This window comes from Anomalospiza imberbis, chromosome 3, assembly GCF_031753505.1.
Source record: "Anomalospiza imberbis isolate Cuckoo-Finch-1a 21T00152 chromosome 3, ASM3175350v1, whole genome shotgun sequence".
In the NCBI taxonomy this organism is placed as follows: Eukaryota; Metazoa; Chordata; class Aves; order Passeriformes; family Viduidae; genus Anomalospiza; species Anomalospiza imberbis.
This window is the reverse complement of record NC_089683.1, coordinates 53,859,261-53,879,450: the sequence shown is the minus strand read 5'-3', so window position 1 is coordinate 53,879,450 and position 20,190 is coordinate 53,859,261. Positions and strand designations below refer to the sequence as shown.

The following is a 20,190-nucleotide window of genomic DNA, read 5'->3' as shown; positions in this document are numbered from 1 at the left end:
GATCCAAACCCCAGTAAATTTCTAGCATGCCTTCATCTCCCAGAAGCTGTAGCCCAAAAGAGAAATTCTTTAGGAGCTGTAGGGAAGGGAGAATTATGGAGATTCCTTTCCCACTAAATAAATCTTCAGCTTTCAACTTGAGAAAGAAAAATCAGTAGTGCTGTACCAAAGTGACCCATGTGAGGATATCTGTAAGACCTTATGAATCGTGCATAGTCTGCTAGAGCAAGTTGCACATCCTGTCCCCTGATCCCTGCAAATATACATTAAAATGTTTTCAGCAAATTGAATCAGCTCAGCCTTTTTTTAAAACTTAATAAAGCTAAAAGTGGTTGTGGATCTTTCACTGAATTTGAATTTAATAATTAAATTCCAGACTTATAAAAATTTCTTTAATTGCACGATGATTATCACTGTAGCAAAGCAGTAAAAAAACAAGACTGATGCAGATAGAACAGTCTTTTTAGGCAGATGATTAAAACACAGGGCAGACCAATCTAAAAAAAATATGTCAGAGAATTTCACCTGGTTTTTCAACAAGCCCTTTTCTCAGGTGGTAGACTGACATCTCCAGAGATACCTTCAGTTTCATTTGATGTTATCATGATGTTACCTTGTTGAACTCATTCAGATGCCATTCCTGGATTTAATTAAAAGTTTTTGAATGTCACATAACGAAAGTGCAGAACAGATTATCTTGAGCACAGATATTTTGAATATCAAGCTATGCAGCAATAACACTAGTTTGTGAGAATTCAAAGATCTGCCATAAACAGAAATTAACATTCAAAGAAAATGCAGTATAATAAAATAGCAGCTTTAATCATGCATAAAATTGAGTTTCCTCCCTTGCTCACACAAAGAAAAACCCAGAATAAAATGCTGTGAATGTTAAGAAAGTCAAATTGTATGGTGAGAAGGTTAAGTATAAAAATGTTGTTCAAAACTTCTGATTTAAAAGCTGTCATTTGGAAGGATGGCTGTTCTCTTAGTGGTATCATGCAAACAGCCCTGCAAAATCCTACCAGAATTTTCTGCTTGAATAATTGTGTTTGGATGAGCAAGTAGAATATCATTATCTGGATTCCTACACCATCTTCTTGGGAAGGTATAGGCGAATAGATTTTGTGCTGAGTGTCATAAATTCTCTGACAATTTTGCAAGGCTCTGTGTAAATTTTGAACCACAGAAGGAAGGAAAAGACAGGAAAGAAATATATGCCATGACTGGATTCCTTATGCCACAGTATACTTCAAAAATTTAGTGTAACTAATATGCATGTGCTCAATTTTAGAAGTGGATTTTTTTTTTTTTTTTTTGTGCATTTGATTAAAAATGTGGTTAAAAATTTTAGAGTAATTAAGTACATCAGGAAATTGTGAGAAGATCGACTCTACCTCACCTGTTTGGAATTTTACTGTCCCTGAGATAGTTAGCTATACTAGTCTAATTTAGTGCTGTTCACAGTTGAACTTCATGCTATTAATCATGGAAGTTGACTGATTGAATACTCTCCTCTACTATGTATGAAAACAAGAAGAACAACTTCTTATACGGTGACTGTTACTGACTATGTGCAGAGTCAGAATCACTGGATTAAGTTATTTTATGAACTTTGTGAGTGGGACTGTGCAATAAGATTATCGTTGCTGTTCATTAGTTCAGAAGAAAGGCAAGTAGATAAATTGCTAAAATCCAGTGTTCACCTCCCAATCTAGCTCATAAATCTTCGGTGTAGGCAGCTATTTTTGTACAGGCGGAACATGTAGTTAAGGCTTTGTTTCAGGTCAGAAACACTTCTTGGAAATTTTATGGAAGATGAGTTTGCACGGATTGAAAACTGTTGGGTTATCTCTTCTCAGATTTACTGGTCAAAATGCAGAAATGCATATATTGATATGCAAGGCAAAGACATAGTAAAAATTAACACTTAATTCATTATCTATTAGAGTAAGGCTGGCCAAACGAATTAGTAGTCAATAGAGAGTCTATTTTTGTATGATCATGATTCTGTTACCATGCAAGGTTCTTTCTCGGATCAATAAATTACCTTTTAATAGAGTCTGATGTTCAGTATGTAAGAGAGCATTGCAGGATTACATGACTAAAAATGAGCATTACAAATTAGTAAAGCAGGTTTTTTTGTAACTTAAATAATTTTAGAGCACTTTTGCCCTTTTTAGAAATATACAGTTGTTAATTCCAATTATCAAAATTATTGTATCTCTCCAATTTAGAGATTTTGTGTTAGGATGTTGTCATGTACCATATGAAAGGCTTACAAAAGTCCAGATAGATGACATCTGTAACTCTTCCCTTGCCCACTGATGTAGTCACTCCATCACAGAAGGTCGCTCGATTGGTTAGGCAAGATTTGTTCCTTGTGAATCCTTGGGGTTACTTGAGTTCTTTTGTTTGGTGAAATCAGCAGGTCAGCCTGCAGAAGAGCTGCTTCAGAGAGCTAAATCCTGGTTGTCTTGTAGAGGATAGAGAAAGTGAGTTCTCAGAGTAAGCAGAAGTTTACTTGCTGCTGTAGTCCTTGTGCAATCCGCAGCCAGGAGATAGTCACTTACATGTGTAGATTTAACACGTAGGCACAAGGTTTCTCTATTTTTCTCTCTGGTTATGTACAGGTAAGATCACACATGGTTATTACAATACACTTTGAGCTATCAAAGTGAAAACACAAGTAATAGGAAATGCTTTCAAATTCATAACTTTCATTAAATTCTATGCTACATTCAATAGCTTCCTCAAAATAATCATTGCATGCAATGCACATAGATTACAGTGTGATTTGTATCTATGATTACTTTCATATAGTCTCCAAATGTAGGATTTAGTCTAAAGAATGCATATATTATCTGTTGCTGGAAATATACATGTAATAATCCTGTCTTCATTTAAGTTCAAAGCTTTTTTTTTCTTTTTTTTTTTGTGACATTGGCAAGACTGGTATGATTTTGCCAGTAGATTTTAGCATTTTGGGTATAGGAGGGTCATCCACTGATTATACACTTGGTTAGTGTATGACTATTCAATGACATTTTCCTCAACTAATTTAGGACTCTGTGGTGCATTTCTAGTGGGCACCAGCTTTATCTCATAAGTAGCCTTAAAGTTCATGGAATGAGTTACTGTCCCTTGCTTCAAAACCCTTAAGGTAAGGAAACAAGAACAAATGGTCAAGCAGTAGATATCCTCCTGGCTTTCCACTGTTGCTTGAAAAACTTGACAGAGAGCTTCATTTTGAAGTTACTGATAATCCAAACCAGTTATTTCCTAGAGTGTATGTAATAAAACACCTGTTCCTAAGTTAGCCAAATATGTAAACACCCTTGGTAACCTTTCCTTCAGATTTTCTGGGATGTGGATAGTTGTTTTTCTAAAGTAACTTTTCTGAATGAAACAGCTGTGTTTGTGGCCATGCAATAGTTTTAAACATGACTCTGGGAAGCACATATATTGCAGCTTGCTCTATCAAGTCATAAGGGTCCTGTCTTTCTCCAAGGAAGTATGAAACAGGTCTGTCATTCTTTCCCTTTCACTCTGTCATCCGTAATACTCCTTTGAAAATACCACTGTCCTGATCCAAGCTCAAAGCCTATACTGTTGGATGTATTTTTGAGCCTTCAAGTTTTGAAGTGCATATTCAGGTCAATCCCTATCATTCATATTTTGAAATCTCTCAGAGACTTGGCCTTAAATCTCCATCCACACAATTGAATCTCTTGCTCCAGCCTTAGTTATTTTGCAGATTGGGTAGTTCTTACCTTTGCTAGGTCAGAGCTGGCCAACTGCACTCACATTGTACAATTCCAGACACAGCAAATATCCCATTCCTGCACACTCCCTCTTTACCCGTCCCATGTCCTTGCTGTTTCTCAGTTCTCCATACAGCAAACATGACTTTTTTTTCCCCATTGGCATATAAAGCCATTTATATTTATCTTAAATTTGTCCTTTGACTCTACTGATTGGCCTTTTGGCTCTACTGCTTATCAAATGTTCATTCACATTTGTCACATCCAGCCCAACTAAAACTGGACGGGGAGCTGATTCATTTTAAGCATTGAGAATGCTGAATACCTTCATCTTCCAGTTCTGCCTCAAAAGTCATGCCCCTCATTTCCTCTGTTAGACAACATTATATGTGCATACAACATTAATTCTAGCTAGTGTGTGTTGTACATGCACACATCCCCTGCCTGATCCCTACTTTTATCCCTTGACACCTTAACAACATATATAATGCAAACAAAATATATAGTATTCAGTCCTCACAGGTTATGTATGCAAGTGTGCATGCAGGCATGAATTTACATACAGAAGGAAACATTGAGTATTTCTCAGCAGATAGAGTTCAAGCTGTAGGTGAGAGAGATGATTATAATGATGAATTCTTATGATGATGATTAAGTTTTATGATTAAAGCACTGCCAGATCTCTCACTGTCTGTCTAGCTCTCGTGTGGGTGTCTGGGAGAGAGCACGTTCCTAACTCAGAAGGTTTTTCTGAGGGTAAGTTGTTAGCATGTGGTTCAGATACTGCAGAGATGAAGGTTACACAAATAAGTAATAAAGAGTAATTTTTTTAAGAGCATTATCCTTCTTCAAAAGGTACTGTGCATTCCTGCACATGGAATACAAATAGAAATGATCTGTGTAACATGGTTAAACCCAGAAAGTATTAGATACCAATTATCCCTGATAAAGACTAGCTTTCTGAATGGAGTCGATTTTCAGGGGAGAACAACCTTTCTCTCATATGACTTCACCTTAGTTTTTGTTCTGCTGCTTTCGGTGATCTGTTGAGAAGCATCCTAGTTTCAGACTAAAGGACACTTTCTGTGTAATGGCATAAGTATGATGGTATCAACAGCTTGTAACTTATTCCACATGAAGATGCTTTGAGGAGAGAGGTTAAGTGGCATCTGCTGCATGCTGGGTGGAGAGTGAGAGAAGAAGGGCCAGAGGGAGAGTAAGCAACTGTACCTGTTCATGCCAGTGAGTAGACGAAAGGCCACAGCCTTAGAAAGCAGGAACTAGAGAACTGGAAAGCCATTTTCTATTCTACAAGTAAACATCTCAAGTGATTTCACCCCTTGCTGAAACCTATTTATATTTTTCATATTTTTACCAGGCTGAAAAAGCTCCTGTTATTGACCATTTTTACACTAGGCTGTTATGCAAAGAGGTGCAGACTGAATGGCTGTGCACTTTCACGTGTATTCTGTTTTTCTTTGTGCTGTAACCTGTAGCTTCAGCCCACTCAGTTGTGTTACGGACTGGTTTCTTCTCTCTGTAGAACAGTGGTTTGTGGGGTATCTTGCAGGGCTTATAAACAGAAATAAAACTATTGCTGACTTTAGGCTTGGCTTTGTGGATGACCTTATTTAGCAAATCAAAATTCCCAGTAGAATGCAGATCTCAGACCAGATGCTGTAAGGTGAATTAATATACAAAGGTGGACTGAAGCTGCGTGGAGGACAGAAGTACTGCAGTTTAGGGTTCACACTGCGACTTGGGAAAAAAGTGCTTTGCTATTTGTGCATAAATGTTTTCTTACTATTCAGTGTTAAATATTCCATATTTGATATCTGAAAAAAAATAACATTAAATGAAATAATGGTGGTAAGTTGATAGATTGTCTCTGCTTTGTCTTCTGCTTTTTAATACAGTAGCTTATTTGGAAATCCAGGTACATAAACACTTCTGCCTGTATGGAGGTGTGTATATATACATCCATATATATATATATATACATATTTATTCAGCTGTATACATACACATATACTTGCTGTTGCAAGGAGGGCAACAAAGACAGTGATGGCCTTGAGGGGAAGCTGCATGAGGAGCAGCTGAGGTCACTTGGTCTGTTCAGCCTGGAGAAGAGGAGACTGAGGAGAGACCTCATTACAGTTACAACTTCTTGTGAGGTGAAGCAGAGGGGCAGGCACTGATCTCTCCTCTCTGGTGCCCAGTGACAGGATCTGAGGCAATGGACTCAAGCTGTGTTAAGGGAGGGTTAGCTTGGGTATTAGTAAAATGTTCTTCTCCGAGAGGCTGGTTGGGCACTGGAATGGGCTCCCCAGGGTCACAGCGCTCCTGACAGAGCTCAAGTGTTAGCACAAAACCCTCAGGCACATGGTGTGATTTTTGAGGATGGTTCTGTGCAAGGCGAAGAGTTGGACTCAATGATTCTTGTGGGTCCCTTCCAACTATGCTTATTCTATGGTTCTGTTAAATTTATAGTGTGTCTACATACATATGTCTAGATGTTTAAACACGATGCCTGTATCTATATTTTGACTACTTTATTAATACACACATATATTTGAAAATTATCACCAGTAATTATTTCCTTGTCTCTAGTGCTTACATATTTAAGTAACTTCTTTTTTTGATTAAATTAGCAGCAGCAACAGAAGAACCTGAGGTGATTCCGGATCCCGCTAAACAAACAGATCGAGTGGTGAAAATAGCAGGAATAAGTGCTGGAATTCTGGTATTCATCCTACTTCTCCTTGTTGTCATATTGATTGTGAAAAAAAGGTAAGAAAATGATCTGTGCTGATTGTTCTTTTTTTTTTTTTCCCTCCCTATCAAACAGTTTTAAAAGAATGTTTTTTACAGGTCTTTAGGAAAAAAAAAGTTTTGGGACTGGTATGTCCTTGTAGTTGATTTTTGGATTAGTTCCTTGTGTTTTCTTTCAGTTTGCTGTGATTTTTAGGATGTCTTTAAAAACAGGATTTCTTTATATTTAAGATTCCGATAACTAAACATTTTCCCTTACTTATTTATTTACAAGGATTTTTAAGTTGGAGATGGAAGAATGTACAGATTGTTAAAGTGGGTGGAATTGAAATTCATGGTGCCTTTTTTATTTTTTAAAGCAAAGAAAAAATAATAGCTTATTGCACTTTTCATGTTTTAACCACTTAATGAATATTATTTTCTCTATGCAGCTCTAATGAGTTATTTGTATTTGTATGTTACCCAACTAGCAAAATGATGTAATTTTATACCTCTATTTATGCTCTTGTAAACCTGGAGTTTTTTCTTAAAAGTCATACTGCATCACTGTAAAATTATCTAGTGAGTCCTTAGTGCATGAAATTGTTTAAAAGTGTATTAATTTGAGTGAATTTAAATTTTTTTCAGTGCTTTCTTAGACAGTAAGCAATATCGCCATCTTCTGGCATTGTTCAATGCTATCCCTGCATCCCAATCCTCCTACCTGTAGTAACTTGTGCTATCCTATTGCTTGGTCAGTGTTTCAAAGCCTAGCCTTCCCAGTAGTTGCAACTCTTTTAACCTGGCATAGAAGTCCATAATATGTCCTATAATTCCATAGTTATTGTATAGAAATTAATTCCTCTCTCTCTGTGCACCCCGTCCCTGGCAGTTCCCCTCCACGTGGCACAAGCTGATTTCTCTTGGATAGAACGAGCCCTTTGCCTTTCCATGGTGTGTGCGTTGCGTTCCCTTGCCTTTTGCAGAAGTTTTAATAGAAAGTATTTTCGTGATTGTTGCATATATTCTTCTGAAATGCAGCTTGTTATTATTTTTGTAGATTAAGATCATTCTATATGTTATCATTTCTGGTTTGCATTAGATTTTTTTAATTTATTGCCTTTTTACAATTATCCCTGGAGATATATAACTTGGAGAAGAAACGTCTGCATTAGAAACATTAGGTATGCTTATAGTGTTCTGTGTTAGTTAGCTACATATGTGATTTTTCCCAAAAGTGCTTTTACTTTTCTCTGTTGTTTACCTCTGTGGCTGAGAATTTACACATATGCAAAAGGTCCAACTCATCATGTACAAAAAAGACATACAGTCAGCCAGTTTTCTTTATTTACACGACTTTTGAAAAACAAAAGTAAAGTAGTTTTTCAACTTTTAGGAGAAAATCTCTATATTGTAGCTTTGTAGCATGGTATGTGCTGGGAAGTATCATCTTAGTGAGTGTTACAATGATCCTCTTACGTTTAATAGAAAATTCTCTGTGTGCGCACGTGTGTTTGTGGGTGAGAGAGAGACCAACTAACACTACAGTGTGTCAGTCACTTCCAGATGTGATTGACTAATTTTGTAAATAACAAACAAACAAACAAATTCATGTTTACATTTTTCCTATTGTTTTTGCCTCTTCCATTCAGAGTCCTTTTAGGCTCAAATTTTTGCTATGAATTGTTTGACCAGAGTTAATTATATCTGTGAAGTGATATTTTTAAATTTCCCTTTTCCCCCCTTTCCCTCCTCAGAACCTGTGAAGGCAGTATCCTTTTAGAAATTATCATCATTCTATAGCACATAATATTTCTAAACTCCTGTACTATTTTGTATTCTAAATAGGTGAGAAATTAACCTGCTTAATGAATCTTTAATGTTTGGCAATTTTCCATCATGATAGTTTAACTGATTGTCTATTGCATATGTTGTAGGTGTCTCCCTCTCTGCCTTTAGTGAAAATGGGCACTTTTTTTATACCAGCTTTAGTCAAGGTCTCTTAAAGCACAGAAAAACTGTGTTCCTGAGTTAAATCAGTCCATCTAGTGAACCAGGTCAATTCATATAATGAAGGCAGAAACAGCTGTAAAAACTCTGACACATTCACACATACAAAAACACACTTCACTTAGTTGTGGTGGGACTGAAAACCGATCCGTCTGAATCACCCTCTGTAGTGTACCTATTCAGTGATCCATTATGTAGTATCCCTTTTGGTACCCGAATTGACCACAGCTTATTAGATGGAAAAGTCAATAAAACCATGGTTTCTGCATTTTTATTGGTTTATTAAGTCATATGCACAGCCACCACTATCTCAAACTGATTAAATGCAGCATTACATTTTATTGAAAAATGGAGTACTAAGCAGTTTTGTTCATGAGCTTGAGATGTTTTAGGCTTTGCCAGATCATTTTGTACAAATTGGTTTGAAGTTTGCCTGAATGAAGCTCTTAACAGCTTTTAAAGACTTCTACTGGAGTAATCAAACCAGCTAAGAAAAGGGATACTGCATCTTTAACAAGCAATGCCATTTTTATTTTTGAAATCATTGTTGGACTATTTCCAAATGTCCTTCATTTCCTTCCATTTGTTTACCTTCCATGTCTTTAATGCTTAGCATGACTACATCAGCATTTTCAACTGTAAGATTTAAAAATAAAAAGCATATGTTTGCATTCAGGAAATGTGTGGTGGATATGCCAGTACACACATATCTGGAAATGTGCAGTTTTCTTTACAATGTGTGTACTCATATAGCTACACATAGTACGCATACAAACATATATGTATACAACTGTGTACTGATAAATATGTTAAAGTGAATGACAAGAAATTGCTCTCTGATTAAATGTATTTATTGATGGAACCTTATTTTTTGTGACTGAAAAGTAAAAAGCGTATCTGCTGCACAAGATTTGTACACAGCTGTTCATTTGTCATGACATCTAGGCGGTAATCATTATATTATGCTGAACTGCATGTTGAAATTACACAATCCATTTAATTTTCAAAATTTTTGGCAATAAGTGAAATCTCAGCATGTAATTTTCTCAAGTGATCTTTCTAAAAAACAAATCATTTTATAAGCTAGGGTTTTTTAATTTTGGTTTGGTTTTGTTTTGTTTTTAATTGCATGGCAACGTAAGGCTAGTTTGTGCATGAGCAAGTTGAAATGCTAACCAAAGAAACATGAATTTTTCAACTTTTTTTTTAAACGCACATTTCTCTGCTTTATTGGATGTGACAGAGTCACGCTTTTCATTCACCATTGCTTCTCTTTTTCCACTGTCTATGATTTGCTTGCCAGGAGGAGCTACTATTCTTACTCCTACTATCTGTAAGTAGAATACGGGTGACTTACTATTTTATGTGTTATAAAGATGCAGTATCCCTTTTTAAAAAAGAAAAACAGTCTCTATAATTTTTCCAAAGTTTTATTGATAGTTACCTTTCCTTGTTCTCAGGCTTGAAAATCTGCTTGTATCATTGTTGCTGTTATTCTTACCCTGTTGTTTCTTTTTTTAAAGGGATATTGTATTTCTAACTGTATATTGAGACCTTAGGTTTTTGCTACAGTTTTTTCCATAACTATCATTTTAATTTATTATGATCATAATTTAATTTGCATTATGATTCACAGCAACACATCACACTAAGGAAAAAATATCTTTTCCCATTTCCTAGTTAGTGAACTGTGCCAGTAAATAACAAACTGTATGTTCTTTGAGTATCAGTTCAGGAGTGATCTTGTGTACCATTTTCCTATGCAGGTTGTAGGCAGGTGCCAAGCTTCTATAAATAGTTTACGGTCTGCTTCTTTTGAGTTGGAGGTGCTTTGCATACACAGCTTAAAGTGCGGATCTTATTTTATGGCAGTGGTTTGCATAAAAGTTTTGCTTAATTGAAGCAAAACTGGCTTTTTGATACTTGTTGACCAAATGAGTTTCTGTGAGGACTCTTGACAATTTTGTCTGTGATTGAGCAAGCAGTTACACACATCCATCATTTCAGATAAATACATAAAGTGCTTGACTTCCGAGGAGTTCTAAGGATGCATTTGAGTGCTTTGATGAACTGGTGGTGTTTGATAATAATGTTCTCCTACATTTTTAAGCAGAATTAGTTTACTTCTTTAAACAACCTTAAAAATAAATAAATAAAAAAAAGATAATCTGGTTTAGCTAACTGCCATTCTCTGATTTATTGTGACTATAAAAATTTCCTTGCTAAATAGTAATTCCTTCTACTCAAGATAATTAGCCACACAGTTTCATCCAATGATGGAGCACCTTTCCCCTCCAACCATTTTAACACCCACCTGAGCAGATTCATCCAACCAAATCCTTTAGCAGATAATGAGAATAATTTATGCTTTCTGTCAGCCTCAAGTTCTTTAACCTAATGATTTGCTCAACTATCACAAAGCATAGATTGCATGTGCCTTTAGCTGAGTGAGGGAAGGAAAAAAAAGGAAAGGAAAGGAAAAAGAAGTTGTCAAACCCCAAGGGAGCCCAGAGCTGTTGAACAATAAAGCTGTCCTCCCATTTCCCAGCAGCTTTGGGTTGCAGTGCTGGAATACAATAGGCCTTTTTAGGCGTTGAAGCAGAACATAAGAATTAGAAAGTAGCTACTGTAATAAGCTAATAACGTGAAAGCCTTAATAGCTGTTGATTTATTTAGCATGGCTAGCAGGTTTTGTTACAAAGTGATGCTTCAAAGAAAAGCTTAATATCGTCAAGAGATGAGATGTAATAGTCTTTTTGTTCCATTTCTGAGATGACATTAGAAAAAGGTGATCTTCAGTGTATAGAGACTGTTTGAAAGGCTTTGAAACTTAAAAAAATACTTTGAACTAGAAATGCTAGTTTTGTGAAGACTTTGATAGTATTAGGAACCAGTTATAAAGCTCAAGCAGTTTCAGTCTTGGAAGTTCTTATGGTCTTCATTTGTTCAACTAGAGCATCATTTAAACCAGCATCTCTTAAGTTGAAAGGAACGTGTGGAGTAAATGTACTAAATAAAGCATTTTAGGGGGGACATCCAACAGATTTTTTTTTATTTTTCCTGTTACAACTGATACAGAAACCCATCAAACAATAGTTTGATGGAAAAAAAAATGATAGGTTTAGAGACCACTTTTGGAATTTTTGTAGTAAGAATGTTACTGAGTAGTAATTTTCCAACTGATACATCAAAGGAGTGGATGGAGCAAAAGGGGAGGAATCTGACAAAACAAGGACTGAGTCTGATTGGTGGAAGAATCTACTATTCACAGGAGAGCTTTGTCCATCCATATTCTACACTGTGGTACCTCATCGTGAACCATGACTGTTGACTTAAGAACCAGCCCTGTAACATTTTCTTAAATATGTGCAAGCATGAAGTACTTCTTGCCCTACAGAACAGTGTAGGAGGTCCTTTCTGGTGAACTTTCCCAGGACTTGACAAGTAAATGAATGGATAATTTACACTAATATTCTTCACAGAATCCCAGAATAGTTTGTGTTGGAAGGAACCCTAAAGATCATCTAGTTCCAAACCCCCTGCTGTGAGCAGGGACACTTTCCACCAGACCAGATTTCTCAGAGCCCCATCCCACCTGGCCTTGAACACATTCAAAGAGGGGAGCCTCTCTGGGCAACTGCTGTCAATGTCCCACCACCTTGATAGTAAAGAATTTCTCCCTAACATCTAATATTTAATATGTAATAAATACCTAATATTATCCTTGTCTGCTCTTAGAATTTGCATAGACTATTTAAAGTTGGCCGTCCTTTTAGTAAAGAGAAATGTAAGACAAACACTGTCTAAACAATTACCAGAGCATTTGATGGTATTCTATGCAGAAAAAGCTTATGAAGATAAGCTGTGTTTTAAACATACATTTTCAAGAACTCAGTATATTAAGTGATGATTGTGTCTCTCCCATGTGGTGTCAGATTTATCCAACTAAGCAGGTTGGCTAGCTAATGTATTATAGTCATGGCTTCAGCTGAAAACAGGGAGATTTCAGAACAGTTTGATAGGTTACAGGTTTCTGCAGAACCAAGGTGCACCTCATGCTGCTATGCATACTTCCTGCTGCTTGAGATATATGCTTAAAGTTATAATTAAAATATATTATCTGCTTCCATCTGACTCTTAGAGACAGTGAAAATCACTTCCTACTCTTTCTCAAAAGGGAAGAATTGAGCGATATTTCTGAAGCATGCACTTTAAGGGCACTTGCTGTTTGTTTGAGGGGCTTAGTTGTAAAGATTAGGTTGATCTTTAACTGTGATACAGTCAGAGTGTAAGACTGTTAATGTCGAAATTGCAATGTTCCCAAACTGCATGAAAGGGTAGAATGATAAGGGCGGTTTTATTTTTCGAAGAACCAAAGTACCAGGACCATAGTGTGGTATCCTCTCGTATCTTGTAAATTGAATGGGCAATGCAACCTTTTACATAAAATGTAATATAAATATTTAATATAAATATGTATTGAATGATTATGCTTCTTTTGTTACTTCATAGGTTTTTTGACTAACAAAGTAATTTAGAAGGTTACATTACTCTTTCCCAACAACATAAGGAAGGGGAATGAATTATCCATTTTTAAAATCAAAATAGATATTTAAATGGAGATGATTGATAAAACTGCATGCACAGATGCTTCTTATTTGTCATTTCAGTTAAAATGTAATTATATTCTCTAATTTGTGCATATTAGTGTAATTACTCTGCAGGAAAAAAAAATTATTGCCAGAGTACAAAAGTAAGCACTTCCATGACAGCATTTGTGTGTGTACAGAAAACACAAGACCATGACTGTTTCATAGCAGGGTGCACAGTTTTATCATATGCTGAAAAAATTGCACACAAGGAAGTAAGTCAAACTTATCAGTCACTCAGGATTATAGAGAATGATTACTGTAGACACCGACATTCATCAAATATTAAAGTGGTTTACTATTTTTTTTTTTGGCTGGGCAGCAAACTTGCAAAGAAGCGCAAGGATGCCATGGGAACCACCCGTCAGGAGATGACCCACATGGTGAATGCCATGGACAGGAGTTACGCCGACCAGAGCACTCTGCATGCAGAGGACCCCCTGTCTATCACATTTATGGACTCGCATAACTTCAGCCCCAGATGTAAGTAGTCAGTGATAGATACTCCAGAGTGTAGATGAATATAGAAACACAGAAAACAATTCCACTCTTTAAGGAAAATTGTTTTATGCTCCAGGTTTTCCAGGAATGATGATAAAGCAAAAGGTTGAGTAGGGATGTTTGTATGTTGTCCTTAGTGGAATGTGGCAAATTATTTAATTAAATATTTGCATGTGCTTTCACTATGCAATGATATTTGTTTTAAGGAAAGTATCATAATTCCAGAACACTTCAGTTAAAACTTGAAATTGAGTTTTCCCTCATGAGACTATTTAATGCCAGCATGTTAAATATTGCTGCATAACACCATGTCTGTAATGAGTAATAATATGAGGTCCAAATTAATTTCTATTTTTTTGGCAGTAAGGATATTACAACAGAATGAAACATTGACAATTTTCATTGCTGTTTGTGAAGTTTAGGAACAAGCTTGTTAATATATCTGCAAATTTGTTCTATATTTGTATTCATTTTTTGTAGATATGCTGACTGTCTAGTTTGGAAAAAGTTTGGGTTTCTGACTGTTAAGGGTTATAGCTGCCAGCGTTTAGCACTCTTGCCTCCCAACATCTGCACTATGCCTTGCCAAAAGCAAGGTACTCCACTGGCAGACTGAATATTTCAAAACTAGTATATAAATTACAAAGGCATACAATTCTGCCATGGAGCTGGTAGGAACCTGAGCTTCTCACAGGTCCATGGACTTGGCTTTAAACAGATCTGATCAGCCTGAGCTGCTTCTGAATTTCCACCTTTTGGGAATGACACTCCACGTCTCTTCTTGTCTCCCATACTGCTTACCATGCTTGAGCAAAATACATCCATTAAGGCTCTTAAGGTCTTTTCTGGTTGTTGTAAGGGAAATGGGTTTTGGAGAAGGGTTTATTGATTGGATTGTTGAAGCTTATCAAACTGCTAAGTGCTAAAATTCTAAGTGTCTCATAACCAATTATAAATGGGAGTATCAACCTGGTGTTTTTTCTACAGTTTTGGCTGGAACAGTTTGAAAAGTCTCCAAAGTTTGATGCTTTATTGGCATTGAAATTTGTCGAGGCAGGATTGCAGAGACATTTTGATATGGACTGTGATGGTGGACCCCAGACTAAGAATTTGTCTGGAATTTACATGGCTGTTAGTGAGCTGGGGTTGCCAGGCAGTCAGGCAGCCTTTCAGATGGCCTGATGTTATTCCAAGAGCCCATGAGCTCCTGTCACCACAGCTGTCCTGGTTGGTTGGCAAAGATGTTGGACATCACCAGTTTCTAGCATCCTAGGAATGTGATTTTTTGTGTATTGGAGGATTTGTTTTTTCTGACATTGTCTGTGCTAAGACAAGTCTTCCAAGCTTTCAGGGTTTCCTGCTATGTGACAAACTTTCAAGCAGATTGTTTGAGAACTGGAGCTTAATTCTGTTACAGACACTTTGATGATATAATTTTTTGTTCCAGACTGGAACAAAACAGATCCTGGATTCTGCCATTTCTGTCCAAAGCAGTGCATTTATCTCTGCATGGTTCTAGTTGTGATAACACAAGATAAAATTCTATTAATTTTCTTCAGACATCTGCATCTGTGTATCTGTGATTTTCCTGTATTCATTATGAGCAATCTCTTTGGTACTGAGCATTAAAAAAGTTATTAACATTAAAAAAGTATATAATTTTTATTTAATTACATGGAAAACTTTATAGAAATACCATTTTGTTTTGAGATTAGGTATTCAAGTATTTCATGAGAGGATGGGTTTAAAAGGAAAGAAGTGAGTTCTATGAAAGTGAACCTTTATTGTGAAGTGAAAAAAACAATAGTGTAGGAGGAGCCCTTTCAAAAACTAAATTGCATGTAATGTGTTCTTTATTTCATTTCAGTAAGGATCTCCTGGCTCTTATCATTACATTTCTAAAGTCTGAGATCACCGCCTTTCATACCTCTTTTATTGACGATGCTTTCTGGAACTGTATTCATTCTGGTTTTCTCTTGTAACAAAATTAATGGAGTTATCACTTGGTCATACTCTGAAGTGTATTGGTTTTACTCTTAAAAATACACAAATTAAGGGTAATGTGTTTCTTCATGGGCTTTGTTTTCCTACAGTGCCCAATGATCCACTTGTGCCGACAGCTGTGTTAGGTGAGGACCCTAGTCCTTCATTATCCGTTCCTGCATGAGTTCTGTCTCCTTGCATGGTTGAACGTTGAAACAGCTTGTTTTATGTAAAACTATGCTGTTGCCAGAAAATAATTCTACACTCAGTTCATCAATTCAGAATTAGACTGACAACAATTTTAGAATAAAAATTATTTTATGTCCTCATTAAGAAGTTATTCCTAGTCACTGCTAACTAAAGAGTAACTGAGGAAATATGTAAATGGAAAATACTAAATTTTTTCTCCCCAGAGTTTTGAAACTGAATTCCAATAAACTGACATGTGAAACTAGAGCTCTATTAAAAGATCTTTAAAAACAAAATTCAGGTCCACATTAACATTTTTTGGCACCCAAAGTTCAATTTCCTAACAAGAATGAAAAGAAAAACAGAAAATGGAAAAACTTATAGAATATCTAAGAGGAAACAAGAACTTTCTTTGCATGTTCTGAACAAGTAATTCTGTATGCCTATAAAATTACATCATTTAATTGGCATTAACAATGTCAATTGGACTTTGCACTTATATTAAAAAGAATGCACATTGAAATGGACAGGCTGAATATGTCTATACTCATCTAATACTGAATGCAGGTATTAGAGATGTTTTTCTTTTTTAAAAATAAAAAGATAAAAAGTATAATTTGTACCCAAGTTCTTGGTTGGATAAACTCAATGTGCAGTATTGAGTTTCAGTCAGTTGCTGCGGTTATTTTAGCATAAAAGACAAAAATCAGAAAGTAGATGTTAAAGTAAATATAGACATGTATAGACATAGAAACTAGATATAGACATGCTGAAAATTATATTCCTATAAGTAAATCTTAAAGGGACCTGGGGGCAATGAAATCCTTTCTCTGTTTTGAGGAGGGATGTTATACATATAATACAGATTCTTTCTGGGAATTGTCTCATTATTTTTTAAAAATTTGTAGCAAACAGAATTTTGCTCTTGCAGTGGAATGTTCCAGTGCCTCAGTCCTCCTTAGTAAGAATAAATTTAGATTCATATTAGTAATATTTGGGACCCAAAGGTCAATTTTCTGAGTATTAATTACTACTTACTGGGTGTTGCTACTAAGTGTTATTAATGCTCACCCCTAGTTTTTCCTAATGAGGCTAATCTAGACTAAATTTTCATTGCTGTGGATTGAGCCATTTCCTTTTGAGAGACTCATAGAAAATATGGAAAAGTGGCACATTTCTGTCCTTTCAAAACTGACTTTTTTACATTGAAAGGCTCGTGTCCTCAATTATTTCTCTTTTAGTTGACTTTAACCCAGTTCTTTCACTCATCATCTTGTAGGTGACCTTTTCTAAATTTGTTGTCATTATTTTCCTCTGAATGCTTTCCAGCTTCCCAACTCATAAGTTGAATTTTAAATTGCAGTGCCTCAAATCAGGTAGCATTCTTAGAAGAAGTCTTAATGCTGAGCTGAGTGGAATAGGTACCACCATGCCCCACTTTTACTGTTTCTGTTAACTGAACTGTATTTTCTCCTTTTTATTGTGTTCATGTTGCATTGAGTTACGTGTTAAATTCACAGTTATTATTTTCCAGTCCATTACTCCATTTTGTAGTTATATATTTGACTTCCCTTTCCAACACATGCTATTGTTGCATTCACCATTCAATTCACCTTGTTGATTTTTGCATGGTCTCCCAAGTAATCAAGATAACTCTGGAATCTGATCCTGTGCTTGTGAAGTGCTCATGGTACCATGAGTGGGAACTCAGTGCCATACTGCCATGGTGTTTTCTGCTGTGGCAGACACAGTCACAGACAGCTGTGAATACTGAGGGCAAGGAACTAAATGAAGAACAGCTTAATAGTTCCTGTCTGCTTTTTCATCTACTGGTAATGATATTCTGGGCATGATAACTTCCTCATATAAGCAAACCATTTATAGTTGGAAGAGGTGCTAATTTTCATAGAGTGGACTGAAATAGTGGAGAGAAGTGTACAAGCTTTTGGGCACACCATGTAGTAAAAGGTGGGTATCTGTAACCTTGTTCCTTTGGAACTGCAACATTCGGCCTACTCCATTTTAATATAGCCTTTGCTTGCCCCAACATGACAAAACAGTTTTCTTCTGCCTTATTTAGGGAAGAGGAATATTTTATAGGTTCTAAATCATAGAACGTATTTTTATATGAAACTCTTATTACTTTGTAGCTATACTAGTTCTCTTTTTCTTCATGTATAAGTTATTAATGCTGCTCTCCATTCTGTGTACATTAGCACTAAGTTGGTATGACAATTCTGCTTTTCCCAAGTCCCTATTATTACACTGATAGTATAATAATGTGGCTCTTACATTTTTTAAACATCTTTCATTGTTACCTATTGTGAAGATTTAACAACTTTGAATGTCACTTTCTTTTAGCCACTTTCTAATATAGTCCTGAAATAAATTTCTCATGTTCTGTTCACTCATTGTCTTTTGCTGCTTCAATGGGTTAAAGTGCCTATTACTGGTAAGTATTCTATGAGCAATGAGGAGAACTACAAATCCTGAAGTGGTTTGAAATGCGTGTGATTTAGTATGGGTAACACTACAATAAAAAATGACTGTTGCATGTCTTTCATCTTGTTAGGCAGGTTAGTGAGGCATAAATTAGGTACTGAAATTAGTAACTCAGGTGACAGTTCAAAAAATCATGTTTCTCAGGAGATTTAATTTCAGAAGACATTAATAGTGTTTACATTTTGGTGTAATTGTACAAAATCCAACCCTTGGAGAGTTATTTTTTTCGTAGGGTGTTTTGCGTCCTAATCTAGATCCTTTGCAAGGAAAATGGAAAACTGATTTCAAAGAAGTTTAGGAGGGGTTGACTACCCACTTCTCATTTCAGTAGCTACTTAGATTAGAATTTTACTTCCTGTTCAAATTCATTTCATCTGATAATTACTAATTTGAATAAAATTACTATTTCACAGAAGGGATTGACAAAACGTGATCACTTCATGCATGATCACCTCTTTGACATTTGGTTTTGATATGAGAATTCTTGTAGCACAGGGAACGTTAGAAGAAATTTTGCTTATACAGGGCAAAAAGTTGTGACTGAAACAGCACACTGAACTCAAGTTTCATTTTTCTACTAAAAGACCTGAGTTAAAATGACCACTCTGCAGTGTTGATTCATCTTCCTAAGTGGAGGTGGTGTTCTGAAATGGGGGCATAATTACTTCTCTTTTTGACTGGGTTCTCAGTTCACTCTTTGTTGGCTTTAGACAAATTATGTGCTGATACCACTGTGGAATTATTCTAATTTATTGTTTAAGGTGTAACATAGCTATTGATATGTATTAGCCCTTAAAAAGTTACTTTGGTTGGTAGAGTCTGGAATTTCCAAGTACATTAATGTCATAAAGTTTTGTAGCATCAAATAAAATGCCCCTCAGACATCTTTATTACTGGATGAAGGACTGCAAACTTTTGTATGTGTTTGCTGTTAAATTCTTTTATGTACTTCACAGTATTTATGTGCTGGAGAGTAAGTGCTTTGCCTTCTCAGAAATTAGAGATGTTTTTGAAGGAAGATGTTCAAAATAGATGTTGATATGTATAGCAGCAGGCTTTACTGCTCTGTGGGTACATAATGCACTGATTTCTTGTGAATACAGATGAAAATCACAGTGCAACAGCAGAGTCCAGCCGACTCCTGGATGTCCCTCGTTATCTCTGCGAAGGCACAGAATCCCCGTACCAGACTGGGCAGCTGCACCCTGCCATCAGGGTGGCTGATCTCCTGCAGCATATTAACCTAATGAAGACCTCTGACAGCTATGGATTTAAAGAGGAGTATGAGGTGAGATCTCCAGTGGTGGGGCTTTGCTAGGAAAAATCCCTTAGAAATGGGCAGCCTTTTGTTTGCATTGTATTGCAGAAGGATGGAACTAAATGTCATGGGTTTGAAAAACAGATTAACAGGCATAAGATTCTTATATATGTAACCCAAAAGTGAAATAGTAAGTGGAGTCCAATGGTTTGGGCCTTTACAACTGCCTGGTAGAAAATCCCTGTGTGCTCCCTAGGGTATAAAAAGAACCTTTTTTCACATATTGTAAGAAGTTGCCACTCTTTTGTTGCTGATCTTTAGTGGAAATGCTGTAATTAGTTATGTGAGCTATTTTTAGTGCAGATCTCCTGGATTAGGTTAAAATAAAGAATTTAGCCTGCCTGGTTTTCCAAGAAACATTGACTGGAAGAACTCTCCTGATTTATTTTAGCATCTCAGTAGGGCAATACTGGGACTTAGCTCCAGCTGAGAAGCAGTAAAGAGATAATAAGGGTAGTAACGTGTTGAAGTTCTAATTAAACCTGCCTGAGCACGTCTACTTACAACTTCAATGTTAAAATGG

General features: G+C 36.1%; 1 protein-coding gene across 1 annotated transcript in view; it reads left to right on the top strand.

The window, feature by feature from the left end:
- Positions 1 to 20,190, top strand: part of PTPRK (protein tyrosine phosphatase receptor type K) — a 349,451-nt gene that overhangs the window by 306,642 nt on the left and 22,619 nt on the right. The window contains exons 14-20 of the mRNA XM_068184424.1: positions 6,416 to 6,554; positions 7,658 to 7,699; positions 9,829 to 9,858; positions 13,497 to 13,657; positions 15,769 to 15,804; positions 18,288 to 18,299; positions 19,453 to 19,637. Coding sequence (XP_068040525.1) covers positions 6,416 to 6,554; positions 7,658 to 7,699; positions 9,829 to 9,858; positions 13,497 to 13,657; positions 15,769 to 15,804; positions 18,288 to 18,299; positions 19,453 to 19,637 — 605 coding nt within the window. The remainder of the gene's footprint in view (positions 1 to 6,415; positions 6,555 to 7,657; positions 7,700 to 9,828; positions 9,859 to 13,496; positions 13,658 to 15,768; positions 15,805 to 18,287; positions 18,300 to 19,452; positions 19,638 to 20,190) is intronic.